The sequence below is a fragment of the Atractosteus spatula genome, chromosome 7, assembly GCF_055471065.1.
Source record: "Atractosteus spatula isolate fAtrSpa1 chromosome 7, fAtrSpa1.hap1, whole genome shotgun sequence".
Lineage (NCBI taxonomy): Eukaryota > Metazoa > Chordata > Actinopteri > Semionotiformes > Lepisosteidae > Atractosteus > Atractosteus spatula.
The window spans coordinates 26,424,856-26,449,856 of NC_142712.1; the positions used below are offsets into that span (position 1 = coordinate 26,424,856).

General features: G+C 36.6%; 1 protein-coding gene across 4 annotated transcripts in view; it reads right to left on the reverse strand.

The window, feature by feature from the left end:
• tmprss15 (transmembrane serine protease 15) overlaps positions 1-25,001 on the reverse strand; it is a 255,332-nt gene that overhangs the window by 14,709 nt on the left and 215,622 nt on the right. For all 4 annotated transcript variants that reach the window (XM_088922408.1, XM_088922411.1, XM_088922410.1 and 1 more), the window contains 3 exons: positions 19,685-19,859; positions 11,786-11,967; positions 10,157-10,252 (listed from right to left, as the gene is read on the reverse strand). In XM_088922408.1, the coding sequence (XP_088778534.1) occupies positions 10,157-10,252; positions 11,786-11,967; positions 19,685-19,859 (453 nt within the window). The remainder of the gene's footprint in view (positions 1-10,156; positions 10,253-11,785; positions 11,968-19,684; positions 19,860-25,001) is intronic.

A 25,001-nucleotide genomic window follows, 5' to 3' on the forward strand; every position in this document is an offset into this window, starting at 1 on the left:
TTAACATGTTCAGTGTTCAGTGTGTGGTAATTTGTTTGGTGCGCGTGAAGTTTTATTTAATCTCTGATCCAGGGAAAAGTGTGGTGTGGACGGTTGAGGAGAGAATGCAGGCTCGCGCTGTGTCCGTTATTCTTGATTCTTTTTTTTATTTTTCTGGTTTGGTCGGATAGTTTTTGTTTTTGTTTTATCAATAAAGTTTGATAATCGGCCAGTGAAAGCTCTGTTGTCCTTCACATGAATGCCTGAAACATTTTACCGAACCAATACGAATAACAGCAACATACAGCTTACATAATGATGTTCCAAAATTAATATCGTTTATTATTTATCTTCTCAAAACGCTTTACAGGATAAAAGCAACAATAACAACAACAACCATATTGTATTTCATTGCACTTTGACAGATCGTCCTTAAATCAATTGTTGATTTAAAGTTTGACAGTAACCCTAACACTAACCCTATTTTATTTTTTCAAAGAAAGGTTTATAAAAAAAAATGTCATGGCTCCGGATGGATTCGAACACCCAACATGTGATGTATAAGTCAGGAACCTAGCCCACAGCGCCACTGGCAAGGTCACCTGATGAGTGTTGAAAAAGCCCTACAGAAACAGTATCAACAGACATTGTACAGCGTGTACTATTCTTGTGTTGCGGTACATGAATATAATTATATCGTTATTAATTTCTTTAGATATGCGATTCCATATTATATTCCCTTTTAATCAAATTCTAAAAGTATGCTTGTTGACTCCGGTGTCACATTAGTTAAAGACTTTGATGCTTAAAATGTTTAGGGAGAAATGGAATACTGGTGTGTATTATCGTAATATCGTTTATGGCCTTCACATGCTTTACAGTATGCTCCTATTCTTTTTATGCTCAGCTACTAAGATTTCCCTTCAGTGGTATAAATTCCATATAAATATTCAATACTTAAATGGGCACAGTAAAGACATTAAATATACATATACATACTGTATACAGTACCGTTTGCATACAGTAATATGTTTATGTTCCTAAATCAATGTCTTTTATGAGCATGTGAAAGGCATGGTGAATCGGAGATTCTCAAAAATTACTGTACTTTGCATGACTGGAAACAAATGCGTGATTGCGAAATGCTGTGGTGTTATTTTTACAAAGAAGGTCAATGAAAAAAAGAATGTGGACCAGGGCAATACTTTGAGTTTACAGCTTGTCCAAGGTCATTCATTATTAATACTATTAGTAATATCTTTGTTAAAGACTTTGATGGCGACAGCTCAAACATGAGAGGTTGAGCTTTATTAGCTCCACCTTGCGGTAGTTCCGGATACTATTATTTTACTTGTGGAACCACGTGGTATTATGAGGTACTATACGAGAATTTATGGTAACTCGCGGTAGGCTGCATCAAGCACACCGCAAACTAATGCGGTATCGCCTGCTCCTTTTGAATGGCTGCATCTGTATGTATTGGAAGGCGCTCTGTTTTATTAACAGACACTTTGACTCAAACCTGTGTTGTACAGTGATATAGACATGGGTAATGTCATCCCCATTTGTTACGACCCCAAGTGTCTAGGGGTAAAGGGGTGTAACATTTAGGACAATTCTTTTGGAAGCAGTGGGTTCTGGTGAGGGACTAGGAAGCGTGATAACAAAGGTGGGCGCAAAAGTGATGATTTTAAGATGAATAAGTGACTGGTAAGACACGATAACACACAGGGGTAAGGAACTAGAGTGGTGCCAAAGAAAAGAAAATAACTGGCTAAGAAAGTGGGAAACCTAACCTGACTACAAAAGAAAACCCGAAACACACGGTCTTCGGTGTCTTCAACACCCTAGCTAACCTCCACTGACTACCCAAAATCATACAAGACAAATGGCACTCACCCGTACTAAACTAGTGTTACTAATACAAAATCAACTAAGTGTGTAGAATGTACCCAATAACCTAAACTAACCTTATACACAAAAGTTCACACAAAAACACAAGTGAACTAGGAATACAAATAAGGGAAAACGAGAGTAATCAACAGGAACAGGGTACAAAAGAACACAAAGGTTGAACATGTAACACCTTAGGGCAAGGTAATAGCAAAACAAGGATAAACACAAACAAACGAAAGTGCAAAGAAACGAACAGAAACCAACAAAACAACAAAGCCGAAGCTATACGAAAATACACACAGACAAAACAAAACAACAAACCAACAAAGCCGAAGCAAAAGCAAAAGCGAAATGAAGCAAAGCGAAACCAAACAGGACCGAAGTCAAACAAAAGGCCTCTCCTTCCTGAAAACCTCCATGTTATATATTGAATAAGATGCAGTCTGATTGGCTGAGAGGCTGATTGATGATGATGTCATATGGAACAGTGGTGTAATGGTGGGCCAATGGGGGAGGGAGAACAATCAAAGGTCAGCAGTGTAGAACATAACACTGTCCCCCACCTGAACCATTATTGGACATTGTTGTGTGGCCCTGGCAGAATTTCTCTGTAAACTGAAGAGTCATAGAAGAGACACGTTGTGTATCGCCTCTTTTTACAATTGTAAGAACATTCCAAAGTTAATGCAACACCGAAGGTATTATTAATAACCTTTTAAATCTGAACCTGTTAACTCTACTTCACACCTGCATGTCAAGATCACAGTTTCAAAATAAAAAAAAACATCAAACCTTTGATTAGGTGAGAATGTCATGAATGTTACGCAAAGATGTGAAACGTGACAATTTGTTACAGCTAGTATCAGGAGAAAAAAAAAGTTTATTTTTTATTTATTTGTGGCTGCTGCAGTTGAGCCCTGCAGTTGAGCAATGGCTGGATAGTAAACAATTCCCAATTGTTTTATCAGTCTGTCTGTGGAGGGGAAGGGGGGGAAAACTCTCCGTGACAGCTGACAATCCTCCATACGCTAAAGTGAAAAATTAATGTAAATGTCATATTTACAACTTGTTGAAAATAAAAATGGTTGTTAAGTTTTCTAAAGCTTTCTCAGTCAAGAAAGAGAATTCATGTAGGGAGTTGTACAAGCATGTGTAGGCTGAAAAACAGCAGCTAAAGAGGGAAGAAAACGCTTTGAGAGAAAACAATGTTTCAGGTGTGAAGAATACAGGGCCCAAATTCAATTGCAGCCTAAATCTTTCCCCACACACCCTGCCCCCGATTCAATTGGAATATACACAAACAAAGCACTGAAAGCTTTACAGTAGAAGGTCAGGCGTTTTAAGGACGTTGAGATAGTGTCACAGTAAGGTGAACCCTTTGGGTAAGGAATGTTCCTGCCTCATGTACAACTATGCCACCTAACAATACAAACAGGGTGCTAGGCCCCCTTTACATTCCCACAGGTTCTGTTTATCACCAGAATCACCAACACACACACAGACCAGTGACAAGCATTTGTGTCATATAAGTGCCCTTTTTATTTTCTAACTACATTCACTATCACCCAAAGACACAACAAAAACAGCATTCACAGCAACAAAAGGTCCTTCCAAGGGTCATAATGAATCCAGAGGGACAACAGTATTTTCTGTAAGGTACCGAACAGAGGCAACTCGAACGGTTCTTCTTAGTATCTGTAAAGTCTCCGGTAGCCCACTTGTAGGAGAGGGGTACCACCCAGTCCAATTTCCCCAGTTTCAGTTCACGTTACACTAGAAATCCTCTGCGGGCTGCATTACATTCCCCTAAGTTTGTATCTGCTAGCCGGGCCGGTTCCTTTGTTCCTTGCTTTCAGGTATTAAAAGTCTCTGTACATTACCTTCGTTCCAATGCCAATGTCCCCCGTAGTCATCAGTTCCCGAACCAATAGGTCCTTCCCTCCGTGGTCTTGCACTCTGCAGCTTCCCTTGTGCGCGGCCTGTGTCCTATCCAGGGTCTTGGGGGAATCGGGAGTGCACTCTGTTCTTGCTCAGATGGTTTTATTTCTCCCCTTAGCCAATCCCCCTCAGAGGGTTTTCCACTGTCCCTCTCAGAAACAGGTTTGCCCATTATTTATGAGGAGGAAGCTTGTGTTGTTTGAGGGGTGTGAGAGTGCCGACCTAGTTGTTATGGGCTCTTTTTACTTCTGTGTTCACTCTTTGGCTCTCCCTCTTCCTCACATGGTCTGGCTAAAACTGGCTCAGCGACTCCTTACACCTCCAAGCGTCAGTACCTAATTGCTTCCTGAATGACCGTTCTTACTGACTGTTCCTGCTAGACTGTATTTATTAGAACAACTGAAGTTGCCCCCCTTGAGAGGCAACATTGACACCATCCTGGAAATCTGCATAACCCAATCAATCCCAGCCTGTTACTGCCTCAATGGCCCAAATCCTGCTACAATAGTACGTAATTCTGTCTTTATGATCTAACATCTGGGAGACGATTAATTCAGTTTTTTTTTATTTAACCAGGTACTAGATCTTGTTTATATAAAAGTTATATCAAGCACCACCACTTTTTTCCCTTCCCTCTGGTGCAAGATGATAATGTGCTGACTGGCATTCCCTCCCATTTTTAATCATTCTGTGTCTAAAACAAAGCGGGTAAGGGAAAGTAGAAAGAGACAGAGAAAAAAAAGTGTATCCTGTCTTAATTTCAAATTATATTTTACCTTCATTTTCTTAAGTTATATATTTGTAAATAAAAACTACAGTATGGAAAAACAAGTTTTAAGAAAAAACAGGACATTTGATTGGTGGGTCCCTTATGTTAAACAGCAACAATGACAATAGAGCATGCTACTGAAAATTCCTTCCCATCCCCCAGAACTGATAGAACTATCTATTCTACATAACCTTACACAGCGGGGTGTTAACACTCCGAGCCTTTGTAAAAAGTACAGAGCTATGTTACATAAAGTGGCTGCGATGGAATGTACTAGTAGGTAAAAGTTAATTCCAAGCAGGAAAGAAAAGACTGAACTTGTCTCCTCTATAAATCTTCAGTTTACAGACTGTCCAAGGTCATTTATTACTAATGATATCTTCTGTATCGCATTAAAATTGGAATGTTTTTTAAAAGTGTAGATCCACCTATTTTTTTACTGCTTTATCCAGGACAAGTAACAGTTTCACCAATACTATTTGGTAATGTTTTTACGATTTTAACAGACTTCAGAATGCTTCAACTGATGCTTAAAGATGTAACATAACGCTACTGTGGTAAAAGAGCTATTGAGCACAGAACATCTTTCCACCTGTGAAAAGATTTGCATATGTAGTTTATTCTTATCTGTGTAAACAGGAAATACAGAGGGAGTTTCAGAAATTAAACAGAGGTCTGGAACACCCTGTCTCAAACATAGACGTTTAATAAATTGAAGGTTGTGAAAACCATGACAAATACCTCGAACAAAATACAATTTTAAAATAAAAGTAGTTTGAAATTATTAGTTGTTATTAATAAATCACTTAACTTCGAACGTGATATTTAGAAATACCAAAAAATTCTATATAGTTTCCAAATTATTAATATTCAATACTAAGTGGACTAAAAGTAAAGTAAAGAAATTAAATAATTAAATTGCTTCACTAACAACCAATGTACCAGGAGTGTGGCCTGTCGGTCATTTTGGCAAGCCAATCATGTACTGTGGTATTACACGCTAATCTGTAGATAAAAACTACCAGATTTACAGATGCAGCCATTCAAAATGCATGGTACAACCCAATACTGTGCAAAATTATCTACAGTTCACCACGTTATACCGCAGTACGTGATTGGAATTTGATTAATAGGAAATATAATATGGAATTGCGTATCTAAAGAAATTAATAACAGTATTAATTAAGGACCTAAATATATGTATTTATATAGCTGGTAGTATTACTGTAGTCCTCTTTCTTTGTAAACACGTTTTATTTTTAATTTGACTCATTCATGAATTGTGAGAGAGTGATGGAGACAAGATGGAGGTTCTTATCAAAACTACATTCCCCAGAATGCAGTGGGAAATAATGTGCCAACCTAAGTCACCTGATCAGCTGATGCACTGCATCAGAGAGAATGACTGAAGGATTAGCCCATTAAGAGCGAATTTTTGTTTTTAAAACCTTGGGGGAAGGAAAAGAGCCTGCGGTCATTTTTTTCACTGACAAAGTTGATTAAAACTCATTCAAAGGGGGTCTTGTGTTAACAAAAACTCTGCTTAACAGAGCCGCTTGTAAGAGAATCTAAACCATTTTTTCCAGCTTTTGAAGTCACACAATGTTTGAGTTAGGCAGGAACACGTCATTGTATCTGATTCTTGATTTCATTTTTAAAAATAAATATAAGGCAACCAGCAATCACATATCCTGTTTTTTTTTAACACTCGTTTTTCCATACTGTAGTTTGAGTCTTTGTGTAAGCTGTAAGTTCTTTTTACTTTTTAATTAAACATTTGAAACACTTTAATTTTGTAAACGCAACATGCATTCGGTACAGAAATAAAATCATGTTTTCTAAAGGTGTTAAGCAGATTAGCAGGTTGCTGACAAAATAGCGCACCGTACACTAACTGTCCACCACTGCCCAGTGATATAACGTTAATATAAACAAGATCTAGTACCTGGTACAGTTTTTTTAAAAAAAGAATAAAGCCAGAATTACGTACTATCCTTACGTCTGCAAAACACGTGATCATCTACTGTAAAGCTTACAGTGCTGTGTGTGTGTATATTCCAATCACAGAGGGGGCAGGGGGTGTGTGGAAAATTTAAGGCTGCTATTGAATTGGGGTTCTGTATTCTTCACACCTGAAACATTGTTTTATCTGAAAGCATTTTCTTCCCTCTTTAGCTGATCTTTTGCTGCCTACACATGCTTTCATAGCTCTCTACGTAAATTCTCGTACTTGACTTAAAAAGCTTTAGAGAACTTTATATGTTTATTTTCAACAAATTTCAATACATTTTTCACTTAAGCATAAGGAGGAGTGTCAGCTGTCAAGGAGAGTTCCCCCGTTCCCCCCACGGACAGACCGATGAAGCAATTTTGAAGTGTTAACTATCCAGCCATTGCAAGCCACTGCAGTAGCCACAAATAAATAAAAAAATATGTTTTTTCTCCCGATGGTAACTGTAACAAATTGTCACGTTTCACATCCTTGTGAAACGATCATGACATTTTAATCCAATCAAATTTTTAATGTTTTTTTTATTTTGAAACCGTAATCTTGACATGCAGGTGTGAAGTAAAGTTACCAGCTTCAGATATAAAAGGTTATTAATAATATCTTCCATGTCGCATTATCATTGGAATGTTCTTACAAGTGTAAAAAGAGGCGAAACACAACGTCTCTATAACTCTTCAGTTTGCACAGAAATTCCACCAGAGCCACACAATATTGTCCGATAATACTCTTCTTGTGTCTAATTTCTAGTTTAGCAAGTTTAGCGCGATAAGCACATTTTTTAATGGGGTGATATTACCTACGTCTATATCACTGTACAACACAGGTTTGAGTCAGAGTGTCTGTTAATAAAACAGAGCGCCTTCCAATACATATAACGACTGCATGATTTTTTTTATCCATGTCACCTAAATGAGGGGAATTAAATCAGTCAGAATCTCGGAGTGCCAATTGTGAAAATAACCCTCCTTTGTTTCGTGAAGAAATCCTTAATCACAATACCATCACTTAATTTATCCAAATACACAAATTCACGCCAGAGCCAACAACAAGCTATAATAGTGGACTATTTTTATGTATTCACCATATAAGAAACAAATCGAAAGTAATATTCTGATCGTGCTTTGAACCTTTGGGTGTAGTGCTTTGTCCATTACCACTACAAGGACAATAAAAGTTTTTTAAAAAGAAATGGATGTCGAAATGTTTCCAAAATGTCCAACTGTGATATTTTAGCTGCTTAGTTACATGATTCCATATCATATAACTATCAAGTGATGTTAAATCACTACGACATTTATCTTTTTACAATAACAGCAAGTGGTGTTCTTATTACGTATTCTTAGAAAGGGATAAAACATTTTCATAAAGTACAGAATATAACCTTAATAATGTTAGAGCAAGCACGTTAAAACCTTAACCCACTAAGTTACCAAGTTAAAGACTTTGATGTATAAAATAAGGTTGAAGGTTGAGTACTTTTGTCCAACTGATCAATCTTGCTTTTATAAAATATACCGACTTTTTAATGTTTAATGATTAACATACTGTAATACACAGTTTAAAATTATTAAAAGTCTAAAGAGTATACAACTTAAATTCTGAATTGGAAAAAGATTGTTCCTCTGCAGTGACCAGGATTCGTAACTGGGCCTTTTCTGGTGACAGCTCAAATGCTATACATGAGACATTAAGCTTTATTAGCTCCACTTGGCAGTTTTACAAGGTTTTACCAGGTGCTTCCAGATACTATTATCATATTATCATATTTCAATTTGCTAGCGGTATAATGAGGTATGATGCGCCATGCCTACCGTGTTTAGACACAGCATACTCTGCGCATTTTGAATGGCTGGATCTGTATATCAACTACTAAGAACAAAAAAAGGCAGCAAAAAAGATATGTATAAAAAACTAAAATTTATAATTTAAATTTTGTAATGTAAAATATTCAAAATATTCATTATGTCTTAATTTTTTATTTAAAATTAAATATATATGTATACACTTAAAACACTCAATTGTTATTTCTGTTTATGGGCATCTTTTCAAATTCCCTTGCTCTTTCCAAGCATCCTGGAGATTGTTGGTCTGGAGGTTCATGTTATTACTTTATTATTAATATTATTTTGACATTAGGCTGACTGTGATATATAAAATAAAATTGAAATGTATAAATAGTTTACATGTTACATTATTGTTAGAGAAAGTCTTTATTATGCCCAAGGGACATTTTGTTAAAAAACACCCTATTACATTATAACGCATCCTACTTCCTACTTCTGAGATGCCAATGATTTGTGTTTCATTTTCTATTATAACACATGTAGTTAAAAGAGCACAAATACACTTTTCTAAAATAACCACAGCAAGTGACCGAGAAATCAAAGTAGAAACTGTTAATGAAGAATGTGGAATACTGTTTTGTACCATATATATATTTATTTTTAGCTATATTATACTACTATATATGTATATTATTTTTTTATTATTTATTATTCATAACTTAATATTGTTGATGACATTTAGAGATATTATTATACTTTAGTTATTTTTATTTGTAGCTACCAGAATTTCCTTTTAGTTACATTATTGCATATTGATATTCCCTTTTAAGTGTATTTTAAAAAGTAGTACAACTTTTTATAACAATTACAATACAAAGTATGAATAGTATTGTATTAATCTTTATATAATGAGAACAAGCATGTCAAAACTTTTCCAAAATAACCACAGTAAGTGAAAGAGTTAAGGACTTTGATACAGAAAATGTTTATGAAGAAGGTGGAATACTTTATTTTTAGCTACCACTACCTGCTCCAATACAATATGTATAATGTATTTATATTCCTAAATTAATATTGTTTATGATCTTCAGAGACATTATACTTCCATTATTTTTATTTTCAGCTACCAAAATGTCCCTTTAGTTACATATATCCATATTAATATTTAAAGAAGTAGGGAAACAGATTAAAATAAGCAATCGTTTCACATCTAACAAACCACAAGAGCCACCTACAAAGACCAACCATCGTCGTCTTTGGTCAGTGAATCACACAGCCGAAGTACACCACACCATGATGCAGAGCCTTTAATGCACCTCCTGAGTGACTGCATCTATATTTTTGCTTTATTTTTGTCGAGTGAGAGATGACTATGTATATATGCTTTATTTTAATCTGTTATTATAGATGTAATATGTATGTGTTTTATAATCATCTGTCCTGAGAGATTTAACTGTTGTGGGACTGTAGAGAAATAGAACCAAATTAACTTGTTGGGATGATGTTCCACAAAGTTTGTGAGGCAAGCTGAACATTAGATTTCAAAGTATACATCATTGGAGATATCAATGTATATAACCATTTTTTGTCTTAATTTACATTTACATTGAACATTAAAGTTGTCTTGACCAGTGTCTTTTTTAAAACAACAAGATCAATTCAAGCTTCGTGTCTCACAAGCTATTCTCTGATGTTACTGCACTCTTTACACCCAAACAAACACAATAATGCTACATTATTTTGAATGCAGTGTATTAACTTGAAAAGTCCAATAATCACCTTGTTCTTCTTCTCGACCCCACCCTGCTATCACACACACTGTTCCTGCAGGAAACTCATGCTCCTTCTCAGGAAGACATATTGGCTGGATATAATCTGCATGGATACATCATTAAGAGGTTTTCAGAAATGGCAGAATATTCAAAAAACCAAGAGACACAATATACCCCCAGCAAAATCCTGAATTCAGTTGAGTTCAGTTAACTTTAAAAGCAGACTTTTAATCAGAATTGTGTATTAATTTTACAGCTGTTCAGAATAGTGATATCACAAACAAGTTTATTATATATGAAACGTCAAATATTTTAGTTGCATGAAGGTGCAATAGGAAGAAAACTAATTCATACCATTGTTAAAGGTTTTCTGAAATCTGAAACCTTAAAAAAATTATTCTGAAACACGGGTGTTATCAAGGCTCACACAAAAGCCAGTGGTCTGAGAGCCCGGAATTGCTGTTATGGCAGATGTAATGGTTGAACTGAAATGAACCAAGGACCTGAGATCAGAGTGACACCGGTAAAATTCAGAAAAGTTTTTTGCCCACTTTAATTTTTGTAGTGAGAAGACTGCATGGACATATGCATTGTAGCTGTATAGCTCATTTTACAAGTTATTCTTTCTCAACGATTCACTGTGATTTAAAATAAAGCATTAATCAAATTAAATTTGAATGGATTGCTTTGATACCCTGTAATAAAGCAGCATGCTTAGTATGAGGTACCAACCTCTAGATTTTAGAATAAAATGTTGTACTTATACCCAGTTTCCAACTCAAAATGGAACTAACACTTGTCTGTATTCATTCAAAATCCTAAAATTCTGGCTCAACATCTATCTGCCCAGTGGGATGATACACGTTCTAGTAATAGACGCACACACATCCAGTGCCCTCAAACATTATTAGCATCCTTGGTAAAGATGAGCAAAAAAGGCTATGAAAAGATCTTTGTTGTTTATCAGCTTGGTCTTACACTGAAAATATGAGGGAAACCTAACCTTCCAGTGAGGTAAACTTACTCAAAGAAAAAAAAAAGGCTTATAAAAAAAATAATCTGAAGACTCAGTGCTGTTATCTTGGCAAAGGAAGGGTGCACAAAGTACTAAACGCAGGGGTGCCGATAATTGTGACACCTGTGTTTTTGAGAAAAATGTTAAGGATTTTTTTTTCTTTTAATAATTTCACCTCACTGAAAGGTTAGATTTCTATCATATTTTCAGTGTAAGATCAAGCTGATAAACAACAGACATTTTTTCTTAGCCTTTTTTGCTCATCTTTACCAAAGGTGCCAATAATTCTGGAGGGCACTGTATATATATACAGTATATATGTTAAATCAACACCTTATTAAAAACCTGATGTTCTCTGAAATTCATTACTAGGTTTGTATATCAGTAATATATTGTGAAATTCAAACAAAGGAACTCTGTTGAGGTTCTCATCTAATCTCTTAGTTGCTTCTGGTGGCTTACCTTGTCTGAGAGGTTTCAACATGCTCAGAAATACTGTATGTATGAATGTCTGTGTGTAATGGAGCATAGTTGTTAATAGCTATCAAGTACAGCGTATGACAAAAATCACATATCAATGTATTTTGTATTAATTCAAATGTGGAATCAAAAAGACAGTACCTGTTAGTTTGATGCTTAAGTCAAGGTGCATCATAGCAATGTCACCATCTTTTGTTCTCTTGTTGTATTGTGGGTTCATCACAATGCGGTCAATCCGGCGGATTACTGTATTTGGAGAAGTTAGGTTTAACTGTGTGTGAAGACCGATCAGTGCTTCCCATTCTGTGAAACGGATGTTTCTCCTGTAATGTCATATAAAAGTATATTGGAACGGTAAGCATTTTAATGACAAGAGGTTATGCCTTTCTTTTTCATTCATTTTAAATCTATCAGTTTTGTGAAGAAGTGATGCAAAGAAAGCATTACAGTCAAGCCGAACCATTAAGGTTCTCATTGTATTTAAATAAGTTTTTTATTTAGTTCTTTAATCAAGATCAACAATTTAGAAAATGCTGAGAAAAAATCACAAGTATTACAGGACCAAAACCAGGATGAAAAACATCTTCTGTTGGTGACTGAAAAATTACCAGAGCACTCAATTAAAACCTTAAAGCACAGTCAGAGATATCACCAATATCCTCCAGATTGCTGCAATAAAGTATTGAAAATCCATAAAATACAGACAACTGAGACAGCATAATTACAAAGACTACTGTATGTCACATGTCATAAACCTTTCATTATCACCAATAACAGAAAAGTCTATTAGAATTTGCTTGGCAGTATAAGATGAGCCATGAAAGTTTTTAAACAGTGATGAACTTTCACCAAAGTCATGTAAAACGTAAAGTTTGAAAAAAGGAAGAAAGAATGACTTATCTTCATTTATAATGTAACTAATGACGGTAGCAGCAGGATGAATTCTGAAGGTTACATTAGCACTTTACTTTTGTAGAAAAAAATGGTTCCATATGTATTGGGCATACAACATACTATACTGTAACACTAATTCAAGCAAATAATTAATTTGGGGAAAAAGGAGAAAAATCTTAGACTAGGCAGGACAATCTCAATATGATTTAAATCCAATTGAGCAACCATTTTACACACTGAAGAGAAAATTAAATCAGAATATCCTCAAAACAGCCATTTTTTATGAATTCAAAGTGGCTAGAATAATGACTTGACAAAGCATCTAAAATGATTACACAAAGTGTCTGGTGAGCTCACAGACGTTATCTAGTTAATTTCATTCTCACAAATATAAATTGCTTTCCTAAAAGTCAAAATAAACAATTTAGACTTTGCTGTCCCAATACCTCTGAAAGACACTATATAAACTGAAAAATAAGGTCTCACAGAGTAAAATGTTTAATAGGAGAATATAACACCCTCTACAAGGAGTGTGCTCTACAGGGTGTGATATAATACAGGGAGGCAGAGATCTTGTTAGTGAAGCATGCATTGCTACGCGACAACTGCTAAAGGAGTCTGTAAACTAACAAGATACAGCTGGGTGTGACCCTAGAATAACAGACTGAATAATTTCTTGTGGCGAAAACAGCCTGTCTGTCAGTTCTGGGATAGTTTCAGGATGGAGAAGATATACAGATGCAGCCATTCAAAGTGCGCGGCACAGACACGTACCGGAGGTAATTGGCTATGGCCTCGCGCATCGTGACGCGCGTTGACGCAAAATACCGCGGTACGTGATTGGTTGACCGACAGGGGCACTCGTGGTGCGTTGGTCGGTCGTAGAAAGATTTAAATGTCTTTACTGTGCCCGTTTTAGTATAGAATATTTATATGGAATTTTACCACTGAAGGGAAATCTTAGTAGCCGAGCATAAAAAGAATAGGAGCATACTGTAACGTGTGTGAAGGCCATAAACGATATTAATTTTGGAACATAAACATACAGTATATGGCTGGTCTCGGTACTTTAAAGAAAACATACACACCAGTATTCCATTTCTCCCTAAACATTTTAAGCATCGAAGTCTTTAACTAATGTGATACCGGAGTCAACAAGCATACTTTTAGAATTTGATTAAAAGGGAATATAATATGGAATCGCGTATCTAAAGAAATCAATAACGATATAATTATATTCATGTACCGCAACACAAGAATTGTACACACTGTATGATGTCTGTTGATAATGTTTTGTAGGGCTTTTTCAACACTCCTCATGTGACCTTACCAGTGGCACTGTGGGTTAGGTTCCTGACTCCCATGTCACACGCTGGGTGTTCAAATCCTGCTGGAGCCATGATTTTTTTTTAACAAACATTTCTTTGAAAAAATAAAACATTTCCCTGGCTCAGAGATTAAATAAAACTTCACTCGCACCAAACAAATTTATATTTCTAAATATCACAACATGATCGAATTTAAGTCATTTTAATAACAATGAATAGTCACCTATGCGTTACAATATAAACATATATATATTGATTTAAATCGCGATATGATTTAAATCGCAAACGCGTTTAAATATATGTGTTTTTTGATTCACAATCAGACAAATGCAACATAAATTGATATCTTTGTCTTCTAAGTATCTTAATAAACTTTCAGCATAGCTCTCTCCCCGTTTAGATTTATTTTTCTTGGGATCTTGGGATCAAACTTGCAAAGATTAGATTGTAATCGTTTTTATTTTTTAAATACATTTTAGAAAAGTGTAATCTATACTAAAAAGCTGTACACCACCTGCTATAAAGATACATATTGTAATACTTTTGGGTTCGGATAGGACGGACACAAGGACTCAGACTTGCGGAGTTAAAGCAAGTTAAAGCCTTGATTTTATATATCACCTTTAAAAGTGGCATCTCAAAGCAATACAGTAGATGTAAAAACAGTTAAAAGGATCACAGATTACAAAGTAAATACCCAACACTGATTGTACCCATCTGCCATGCTAATAAAGCACCTTGAATTGAATTGAATTGAATTGAATTGAGAGATGGGGGGGGGTGAGCGAGAGAGCACAGCCAGGACAGGCAAATAAGATACACTCCACAGACATTCACAACAGCGCTATATCATAAAATGTTTGCACATATTGTTAAATTATTACTTGTTTTTCAGGAAGTTAAAAAAACACTTGAATTACTTATCCAGTCTCTCGAAATAAAATTATTTTTCAAGCAATGCAACTAACGTCGGGCAACATGTTTTTTTTAATCCAACATTGATAGCCACATCTTAAATCTTGTCAGTCAGCTCTTTTTTCATATTTGAATTGTGGCGATTCAAACAACTTGGGATAACAAGTGGTCTCAAAGTCACCGAGCTCACAGAGCTTCAACAACAGATGACAATTTCCTTAGTCCTTCCTTAGTCTTCCTGAAATTGTCAGATTATGAGTGAATAAAAGCATTTTATTAAAAACACGTTTGCGTTTGTTTGGGAGCTATATTATGTATTTTTCATATGTAAGATATAATGATGTGTTCCTGCTTACACATTGCACGACTTTAAAAGCTAGAAAAACAGGTTTCGATTCACATTATCTGGCGAGCCTTGTTTTGTCAAAGGTCAGCACACTTTCTCTTGCTTGCCCTAAACAGACAATACACAGGGGGGAGGGCAAGCTAGAGGGGGGGGGGGGTGATATGTGAATATGATAATGTGAATTCCATCAAGTCAGGTACCTGTGAATTTGCAGTATTCCCAGAAAGAGCCGCATCCCATCCACTGTTCCTCCAGAAAGCTTATGCAGAAGTGAAGGAATTAAATATGGAATTAATATGGAATTTAATATGGAATTAAACCGGTTTCACAGGTATTTTCAAAGTAGAAGGGGGCAAAATTTCCAGCGAAAGACACAACCCCCCCCACCCTCCAAAACCCAGTAAGTACAGTACTTACTAGTTAAGAAAGCTAGGTGTTAGCATAAATTATTAGTAATCAATAATATTCAATTTAGCACTGTAATAAATTGTGCTAATAATAAATTCTATTCTACTCTGAGAATGTAGGGGGAGGAAGAATGCCCGTGGTCTTTTCACTTACTGCAATATTATGGACACTCAATTGACTTTAAAAAAAAACCAACTTTTTCTTGACAGCTGGTATAGCACCCCACCGCGCCCACGCGCCAGCATTATATTCTCATGTACGGGTAGAATATGTTCATTGTCTTCCAATGAAAGAAGGGTTCCTTTCGCTGTAGTCGGGAGACATTAGAAGCTTGCCATGCCCGGATTGTTACACCAACGCATTAGCATGTTAAAGCGATTTCATTGAGGAGCCTAGCTTTCTTAACTAGTAAGTACTGTACTTACTGGGTTTTGGAGGGGGGAGGTGTCTTTCGCTGGAAATCTCGTCCCCTTCTACTTTGAAAATACCTGTGAAACTGGTTTAATTCGTCACAACCGGAACTCCCGCAGAGAGGGGGGTTGTACTTGCAGTGCATCGGTATAGATGGGAAAGCCAGAGCCGACTGCTACGCCGCCCTCGTGTTTGGGGTGCTTATCATTCTCAGTGCATAACAAGGAAGATTAATAAACATAAACATAATCTCATGGTTAAATAGTCAAGTCTAGCCATGTGTGAGTCTAGTCTCACAGAGCTTCAACAGAAGATGACAACTTGTGAGATCGATTAAGAATGAATAAAAGCATTTCATTAATAACACGTTTGTGTTTGTCTGGGTGCTGACAAAGTAAAAAACAATTACTTTTTGACAATGAAGAACTGTGTGTGTGTCTCTCTCTCTGCTGGCATTTGTAATCATTTTTATTTTTAAATACAATTTAGCAAAGTAATGTACCATAAAAGTATTGTGAGATGTATTTGGGTTAACATGTTCAGTGTTCAGTGTGTGGTAATTTGTTTGGTGCGAGTGAAGTTTTATTTAATCTCTGACCCAGGGAAAAGTGTGGTGTGGACGGCTGAGGAGAGAATGCAGGCTCGCGCTGTGTCCGTTATTCTTTTTGTCTTCTTCTGGCTTGGTTGGATAGTTTTTGTTTTTGTTTGATCAATAAAGTTTGATAATCGGCCAGTGAAAGCTCTGTTGTCCTTCACATGAATGCCTGAAACATTGTACCGAACCCAGGATTTTACAGTATTTTTTCTTTAAAATACCAATAACAGCAACATACAGTTTACATAATATGTTGATGTTCCAAAATTAATATCGTTTATGACCTTTATAACTTTCGTTATGCTCTTCATTAACGTCTAAGCCGGAACACATCATTATATCTCATTTTGTATTTCTTTAAAAAATAAAAAAAGTAGTTTGCCCAGCCTAACAGTATTGTTGTTATTGTTTTTATCCTGTAAAGCGCTTCGAGGAGCCACCTTTAAAGGCGCCATATACAATAAAGTTCATTATTATTACTATTGTTAATTTGCTGGACAGAGAGGTGAACATTATTACGCAGAAGACAAAGATAGCGATTTACGTTGCATTGTGCATTGTGCTGCTGTAATACAGTTTTTAATAATTAAAAGTCTAAACAGTATCAGCTTTATTTATGGGTTTTAAATAAAGGCGATTTAAACGTGATTTAAATCAATATAAATGTTTATATTGTAACACATAGGTGACTATTCATTCTTATTAAAATGACTTAAATTCGATCATGTTGTGATATTTAGAAATATAAATTTGTTTGGTGCGAGTGAAGTTTTATTTAATCTCTGACCCAGGGAAACGTTTTATTTTTTCAAAGAAATTTTTGTTAAAAAAAAAAGTCATGGCTCCGACTGGATTCCGGCTTGTGTTGCGGTACATGAATATAATTATATCGTTATTAATTTCTTTAGATATGCGATTCCATATTATATTCCCTTTTAATCAAATTCTAAAAGTATGCTTGTTGACTCCGGTATCACGTTAGTTAAAGACTTCGATGCTTAAAATGTTTAGGGAGAAATGGAATACTGGTGTGTATTTTTTCTTTAAAGTACCGAGACCAGCCATATACTGTATGTTTATGTTCCAAAATTAATATTGTTTATGGCTTTCACATGCGTTACAGTATGCTCTTATTCTTTTTATGCTCAGCTACTAAGATTTCCCTTCAGTGGTAAAATTCCATATAAATATTCAATACTTAAATGGGCACAGTAAAGACATTAAATATACATATACATACTGTATACAGTACAGTTTGCATACAGTAATATGTTTAGGTTCCTAAATCAATCTTTTTTATGAACATGTGAAAGGCATGGTGAATCAGAGATTCTCAAAAATTACCGTACTTTGCATGATTGGAAACAAATGCGTGATTGCGAAATGCTGTGGTGTTACTTTTACAAAGACGGTCAATGAAAAAAAGAATGTGGACCAGGGCAATACATTGAGTTTACAGCTTGTCCAAGGTCATTCATTATTAATACTATTAGTAATATCTTCGTTAAAGACTTTGATGGTGACAGCTCAAACATGAGAGGTTGAGCTTTATTAGCTCCACCTTGCGGAAATTCCGGATACTATTATTTTACTTGCGGTACCACGTGGTATTATGAGGTACTATACGAGAATTTACGGTAACTCGCGTAGGCTGTCTCAAGCGCACCGCAATATAATGCGGTATCGCCCGCTTGTTTTGAATGGCTGCATCTGTAACTCATGCTAAGGCATAGGCATGGCAGTAAGTGTGGCCATGGTGAAGCATGCTGTGCTGTAAGGGGAGAGTAACAGCAGCAACGTCAGAGGAGATTGGGAAGTATAAACATCTGTAATGTTGAGAAGAAAATCTTTTCATTTTAAAGAGACAGCATGTTCTGGAGTAAGAGAACAAGGGCTGTTGGTGAAAGGTCTGCTTTGTGAGTATTGTGAAAATCAGTGTCTCATATATGAGTTAGTGCGTGTTCCGGAAGGTAGGCGTGGTAAGGGGTCATCACCCTGGCATTATGAATTATTGGGTGGAGAAAAAGAGTCTATTCAGCTGCTGAACTCTGGTGGAAGGCATGCAATGGCAACAGTATGAGTGTGCCAGTGAAGCAGGTATGTGAGAAAGCAGTCAGGTCTGCACATGGGGAATATGTGCCAGAAGTTGTATCTGTGAGTTTTAGTGTAAAGACAGTAGGCCCACCACACAAGAGAGTTGTGTTAGAAGTTTTGAAGAATTGTGTGAATAGTCCAGACTACAAGAGTGTGCTAGACGGGCCCTAACCCTGGCAATACAAAGTATCAGGTGGGAGAAAGAGTCTATCTGGCTGCAGGCCTGGGACAAAAGGATAAGTCATTGGGAGGTTGAGAAATAAGGGTGTTTGGGTGTGAGGTTGAGACTCTGGTGACTGTTGTGGGATAGGAAAGAGATATCAATAGCTAAAGGTAGACCTCAAAGTCTGAGATCTGACTAGCACAGAGTAAATGGGCCAGTAGCCAGCATAAGAGAGTAACAGCAGGGAGCTGGAGCCTCCAAGAAAAATGTTTTTTATATCAGGGAGCAGCAGTCTCCAGATAAGGGGAGCAGAAGGCTGGTATCTAGGAGCAGGGATGCTTCTAAACTAAGATACAGACATCAAGGTGCAAGGAAAGACTCATGATGAGTAGTAACCTCTATTGTTGCCATGTTGGCCTGCTGATAAGATAATGAAGGTGGTAGAGTGGGTCCTGCCAAGTGGGAACAACTGAGTTTGAGAGTCTTCCACTGCTACTCTCAAATAGGGACTGGCATTTGAGAGAGACAAACAGAGGTGAGGTATGTTGAGCCTGAGTGTTTGCCAGTGAAAGGCTCAGCAATCTGAATTAACCTCAAGAAGGTACGAAAAGGACTAAGGCATGTATGTAGGTGACTCTGAGCCTGAGAATCCATGAGCCGAGAAAAATAATGTCTCATGTCTCAGAAAAGAGTGCATGTGGGATGGGGGAAAACCCGCAAAAAAAAGTTCCCCAAAAGGCTGTGATGGGCATGTCAGCCAATGTGGACACCTGTTTTGTGCTCTAAAGGGATGATCATGCCCCATAGTGTCACAATGGCCACAGACACAGTGACATACAATTACTAGCTGTTACTTACAAAAAGGCCAAATATTTAAGCCCTTTACCCATAGACACAGTGGCCTGCAGTCACCACCCAGTCTTCACTGATGAGAGTGCCTCCACATATATGGCGTCCCCTGAAATGAAGAGATACTATCCAAGGCCAGGCTCCTTCCTCAGAGTTATTTCCTCCTACCACTTTCCCTTCCATCTTCCGAAAGACAATTCTCTTCCCACAGGCTTTTTAAAAAAAAAAAGAAATTAGCAAAATTTTCATCAATACAGCAAGAGCTTCCATTCATCCATTTTCTAACCAATTTATCCAGTAAAGGATGATAGTGGAGCCAGAGCCTATCCTATCCAAACAATGGGCACAAGGCAAGATACACGCTGGACAGTACACCAGTTCATTGCAGGGCATACAGATGCAGCCACTCAGAATGCACATCAACTCACATTACGTTGTGTGATTCACTGGCCAAAGATGATCAATAGGTAACACGTGTGGTGCATTAGACGCTAGTGAAATGATTGATTCTCTACTGTGCATCTTTAAATTCAATTTATTTGTATATAGCACCTTTCACAACACATCCACTTTAAATCGTAACACTTTATTGCCTCTGGAAAAAGATTCAGTTTCCACCTGGTATGATGCCCCCTCAAACATTTTGTAATATCTCTGGAAGTTTATAGAGTAGAAGCTTAGTTCATGTCTTAAATTAAAGCTAATCCTTTGGGTGTTACGTGTAAACCATCATATTTTGTATATGCCTTAATGTATTCACTCACCAGACAGAAATCTTCAGGAAAAAAAATCAAGAAAATATTTTTTTTGTCCTGTCTTCAAAGATCAATTTCTCACGGTGTGGCCTTGTATCTGTGTATCCACTAGCTATGTATCTAGGCCTTGCCCTATGTATCTACAGATGCAGCCATTCAAAATGAGCAGGGTACGCTGCGGTATAACGCGGTGTGCGTGTCGCAACATAACACGTCACAACGCGTCATTCCACGTCTTACCGCATCATACTGTATGCAAATTAGATTATGTTAATAGTATCCAGAATCGCCTTGTAAAACCACCAGGTGGAGCTAATAAAACTTAACCTCTCATGTTCAGCATTTGAGCTGTCACCAGAAAACACCCAGTTTTGAATCCCGATTACTGCTGTGGGACAATCTTTATTCAATTAAGAATTTAAGTTGTATACTCTTTAGACTTTTAAATTTAAACTGTGTATTACAGTATGTTAATCATTATACATTAATAAGTTGGTATATTTTATGAAACCAAAATTGCTCAGTTGGACAAAAGTACACAACCTACCACCTTTATCATAAACATTTTAATTATGCAGAAATATTTTATGCATCAAAGTCTTTACCGAAGATATTACTAATAGTATTAATAATGAATGACCTTGGACAAGCTGTAAACTTAAAGTATTACTCTGGTCCACTGAATCTTCGATTCACCACGCCTTTCACATGCGCATAAACAATATTAATTTAGGAACATAAACATATTATGTAAACTGTACTGTATATGGCTGGTATTGGTAGTTTAAAGAAAAAATACACACCAGTATTCCATTTCTCCCTAAACATTTTAAGCATCAAAGTCTTACATGTGGTTATTTTGGAAACGTTTTTACATGCTCCTTCTGACCATATTACTGTACGTTTATATACTTTGTGAAAATTGATTGTTTTAACCTTTTCTGCAAATGCGCTCATTATTGGAGTAAACAAAAGCTTACTTTTAGAATTTGATTAATAGGGAATATAATATGGAATCGTGTATCTAAAGAAATTAATAACAATAAAATTATATTCATGTACTGTAGCACAAACAGTAGTATAAGACTTTCTATTGATATGTGTATGGGTGTTTCACTACTTGTTACGTGACTGCATCTGTGGTGCGATGGCTTAAGTGACTGACTTATAAGGCTGAGGGTAGGTGTTCAAATCCAGCTGTCACCATGGGTGTTCTTTTAACAAATAAACATTTCTTTGAAAAACTAAAATAGCAAATATTATGGGCACTATATTGACCTTTTTTCTAAATATCATAACATATTCATACTGTATGTACACAGTGGTACCGCAGGGTATAGGGCGCAAACCCACGTGAGCCCGAAAGCCCTACATTAACGTAGCGCATTCACCCGGTGCTGCGGCCGAAGAGCGCCTAGCTGGGGTGCACGGCGATGGGCAGGACGGGAGTGGTAGTGGTCAGAGTGGGGATTAGGAAAGCCGCTGAACAGTGCAGCTGACCCACTGTGAAACGGGTGTACAGTCTGGGGAGATCGGCCGTTTTCGTGTAAACAGTTCCCTGGTTTCGCACCCCTGTCTCTCCTCTCTTCTCTCTCGGCTGGCGCGCGGGAGTGGTGGCTGGCTGGTTGTGCCGAAAAGAAATAAAGCGCAGTTTTACATTCCACAAAGTCTGAGTCTCTGTGGCCGTCCTTGCCGAATAGTAGCAAGAAGCAAGCTACATTAAGTGACGCTGGCATGGCAGCACCTTTCAAAATACCAGGTAAAATCACATTTATAGCAGAACAATTTGTACATCCTCAAAACTAGGTGGAATGTGATAAATAGACCCACAGGTAATAGGAAATTGCCGTTCTTCATTAGTTTGCTTTCTTGCAGTCTTATTGGTGTTTTTATATCACTTCCTCCTTGCAAATTGACACAAAGCTGTGCACTGCTAGACAGGAAAATGTTTCATTCCTGACACCAAAAAAATTGTGCCTCTCCCAAAGTCATTCAAATCTATTCCAGAGGTAATAGAAAATCACCATGGTTTTCTCAGATAAGTGTCTCTGTCAAAACTGCTGGGGGTTATAGAGCACCTCCCATTCCCAGACTGGGAAACATTTGTGCCTCTCCAAAAATAACTCAAATCTACTCTACAGACCCTCAGCTAATAGAAAATCACCATGGTTTTGTCAGATAAGTGTCTTTACTAAAGATGTTGGGGTTTATACTGTTAAATTGCCCCACTGGATAAATTACTTGTAAAAAAACCTGTTTTACAACTTTTTTTATCCTTTTCATTTTCAAATTAGAATAGGCAAGCCTTTCAATGAAAGTCAGTCCCCCGTCCCCCCATGGACAGACTGACAAATATTTAATAAGAAAAAGAGATTCACAACGCGAAGCTATGTCTTCTGTGTAAAACAATCGGTTTGAACATCATGGGTGCTGTTTTTAATAAGCTGCTAAGTAAAGAATATTTGAATTTTCCTACTGTCAGCAGTATTGTGTATATAGTTGACCCTTACATGAATGAAAACAGAACATAAAGAAAGGGTTTCAGAAATCAAACAAAGCTTTATTCCCCTGCTTACAGTCTGGGTAATTGGAGGCTGTGCTATTCTGCTTCCTATGGTGATATACGGGTTTTTCGCATGAAGCCGTATTGAGCAGTTGTTCTCGTGTTGTGAACGTGTGTACACAGAGGTCCCCCCGGGTTCCAGTTAGTGCGTAATTACGCATCAATGAAAAACTGGAGGTTTAAAAAAAGAGAATTAGCTCTCTGATAGTTTTATGTGGAGGCTGTGAAATTTTTCACAAGTCGTGGTCTTTAAAATGTATTTGGTTTGAAGGCTTTCTGTGTTTCCTTTGCGAAGATATGGACAAAAGAATATTCGAGCGTGGTAAAAAAAATGGCTTAAAAATGACATAGTGAAGGCTGTGAAAACAGTCACAATGTACTTTGTACACACAGCGAGTGTTCTTGTAACTCTAGGAGGTTTCATGAAAAAGCTACAGGCGTGCCAAAATCATTTTCAAACTTCAGGCTAACTTTACCCGGTGTGGGCAATGCATTGTTATCTTAATCACCTGCTAATTCGTTTTACACCACAGGAAGACAAGAGAATGTGATTGTACTGTTTCTGTACGGAATGTGTGTTGCATTTTCAAAATTTAAGTGTTTAAAATGTATAATTAAAAAGTAAAAAAAACTTGCAGCTTACTCAAAGATTCTAAGATGATCATGAGGAAGTGTATTGTATGTCTAATTGTCTAACCCCATTACCCTCATTTTGATTAAAATCGCAAACGTGTGTTTAATTAAATGCCTTTCTTGATTCACAATTTGACAATGCAATGTAAATCGTTATCTTTGTCTTCTAAGTCCCTTAATTAACTTTAAGCATAGCTTTCTCACATTTAGATTTATTTTTCATACCATCGTTAAACAAAGCAGGAGCGTATAATACTTCCTCATGGGATCAAATGTGGAAAGATTAGATTGTAATCGTTTTTATTTTTTAAATAAATTTTAGAAAAGTGTTATCTTTGCAAAAAAGTTGCATTTAATACCACTCGATAGTTATATTAATAGTTATAAGCTCTGTATTAAAGCTCAGATCAAAGATCAACACAGATCAAACAGCAATATCTTACACACTTTGACTGATCTGTGATCCTGATCCGTGATGTGGTTGAGTGTTAATTGTGGTGCTCTAGCAGGCTAGCTGGTGTCTGTGTGGTTCGGGCCAGCTGGTTGTGCTGAAAAATAAATATAAACCGGTTCAACAACTCTTAAGCATACTGTAGATTTTGTTAACACAACTTTATCAGTGAAAAGACCACAGGCACTTTTCCTCCCCCCTGCATTCTCAGAGTAGAATAGGTGTACCTTCCAATGAAAGACAGTCCCCCTTCCCCCCACGGACAGACAAACAAATGTTTTCACTGTCTATTATTTGACTAGCTATTCAGAGGGAAAGGCGGTGATGTCATCGCGCTGGCAAGCATGCTCTTTAGATAACGCGATTCCATATTATATTCCCTATTAATCAAATTCTAAAAGTATGCTTTTGTTTACTCCGATAGCGAGCGTATTCACAGAAAAGGTTTAAACTATCACTTTTCCCACAAAGTATATGAACAATATCAGAAGGAGCATGTAAAAAACGTTTCTAAAATAATTACGTTCTGAAAAGTATGTTTCTTTTACGAACGCAACTATTCATGGAAAATGGTAATCACTTAACTTTGAATGTTTTGTGATATTTAGAAAGACCAACAAATTCAATATAGTGTCGATAATATTTATTGTCAGTAATAATATCAGTAGCAGTTTGAAATTATTCGTTGTTATTAATAAATTACTTAGCTTCGAACATGTTGTGATATTTAGAAATATAAAAAGGTCAATATAGTGCCCCTTAATATTTGCTATTTTAATTTTTCAAAGAAATATTCACTTGTTAAAAGAAAACTCATGGTGACAGTTGGATTTGAACACTCACGTTCAGCCTCATAAGTCAGTCACTTAAGCCATCACACCACAGACACAAGCACGTGATGAGCACTGAAACATCCATATACATATCAATAGAAAGTCTTATACTACTGTTT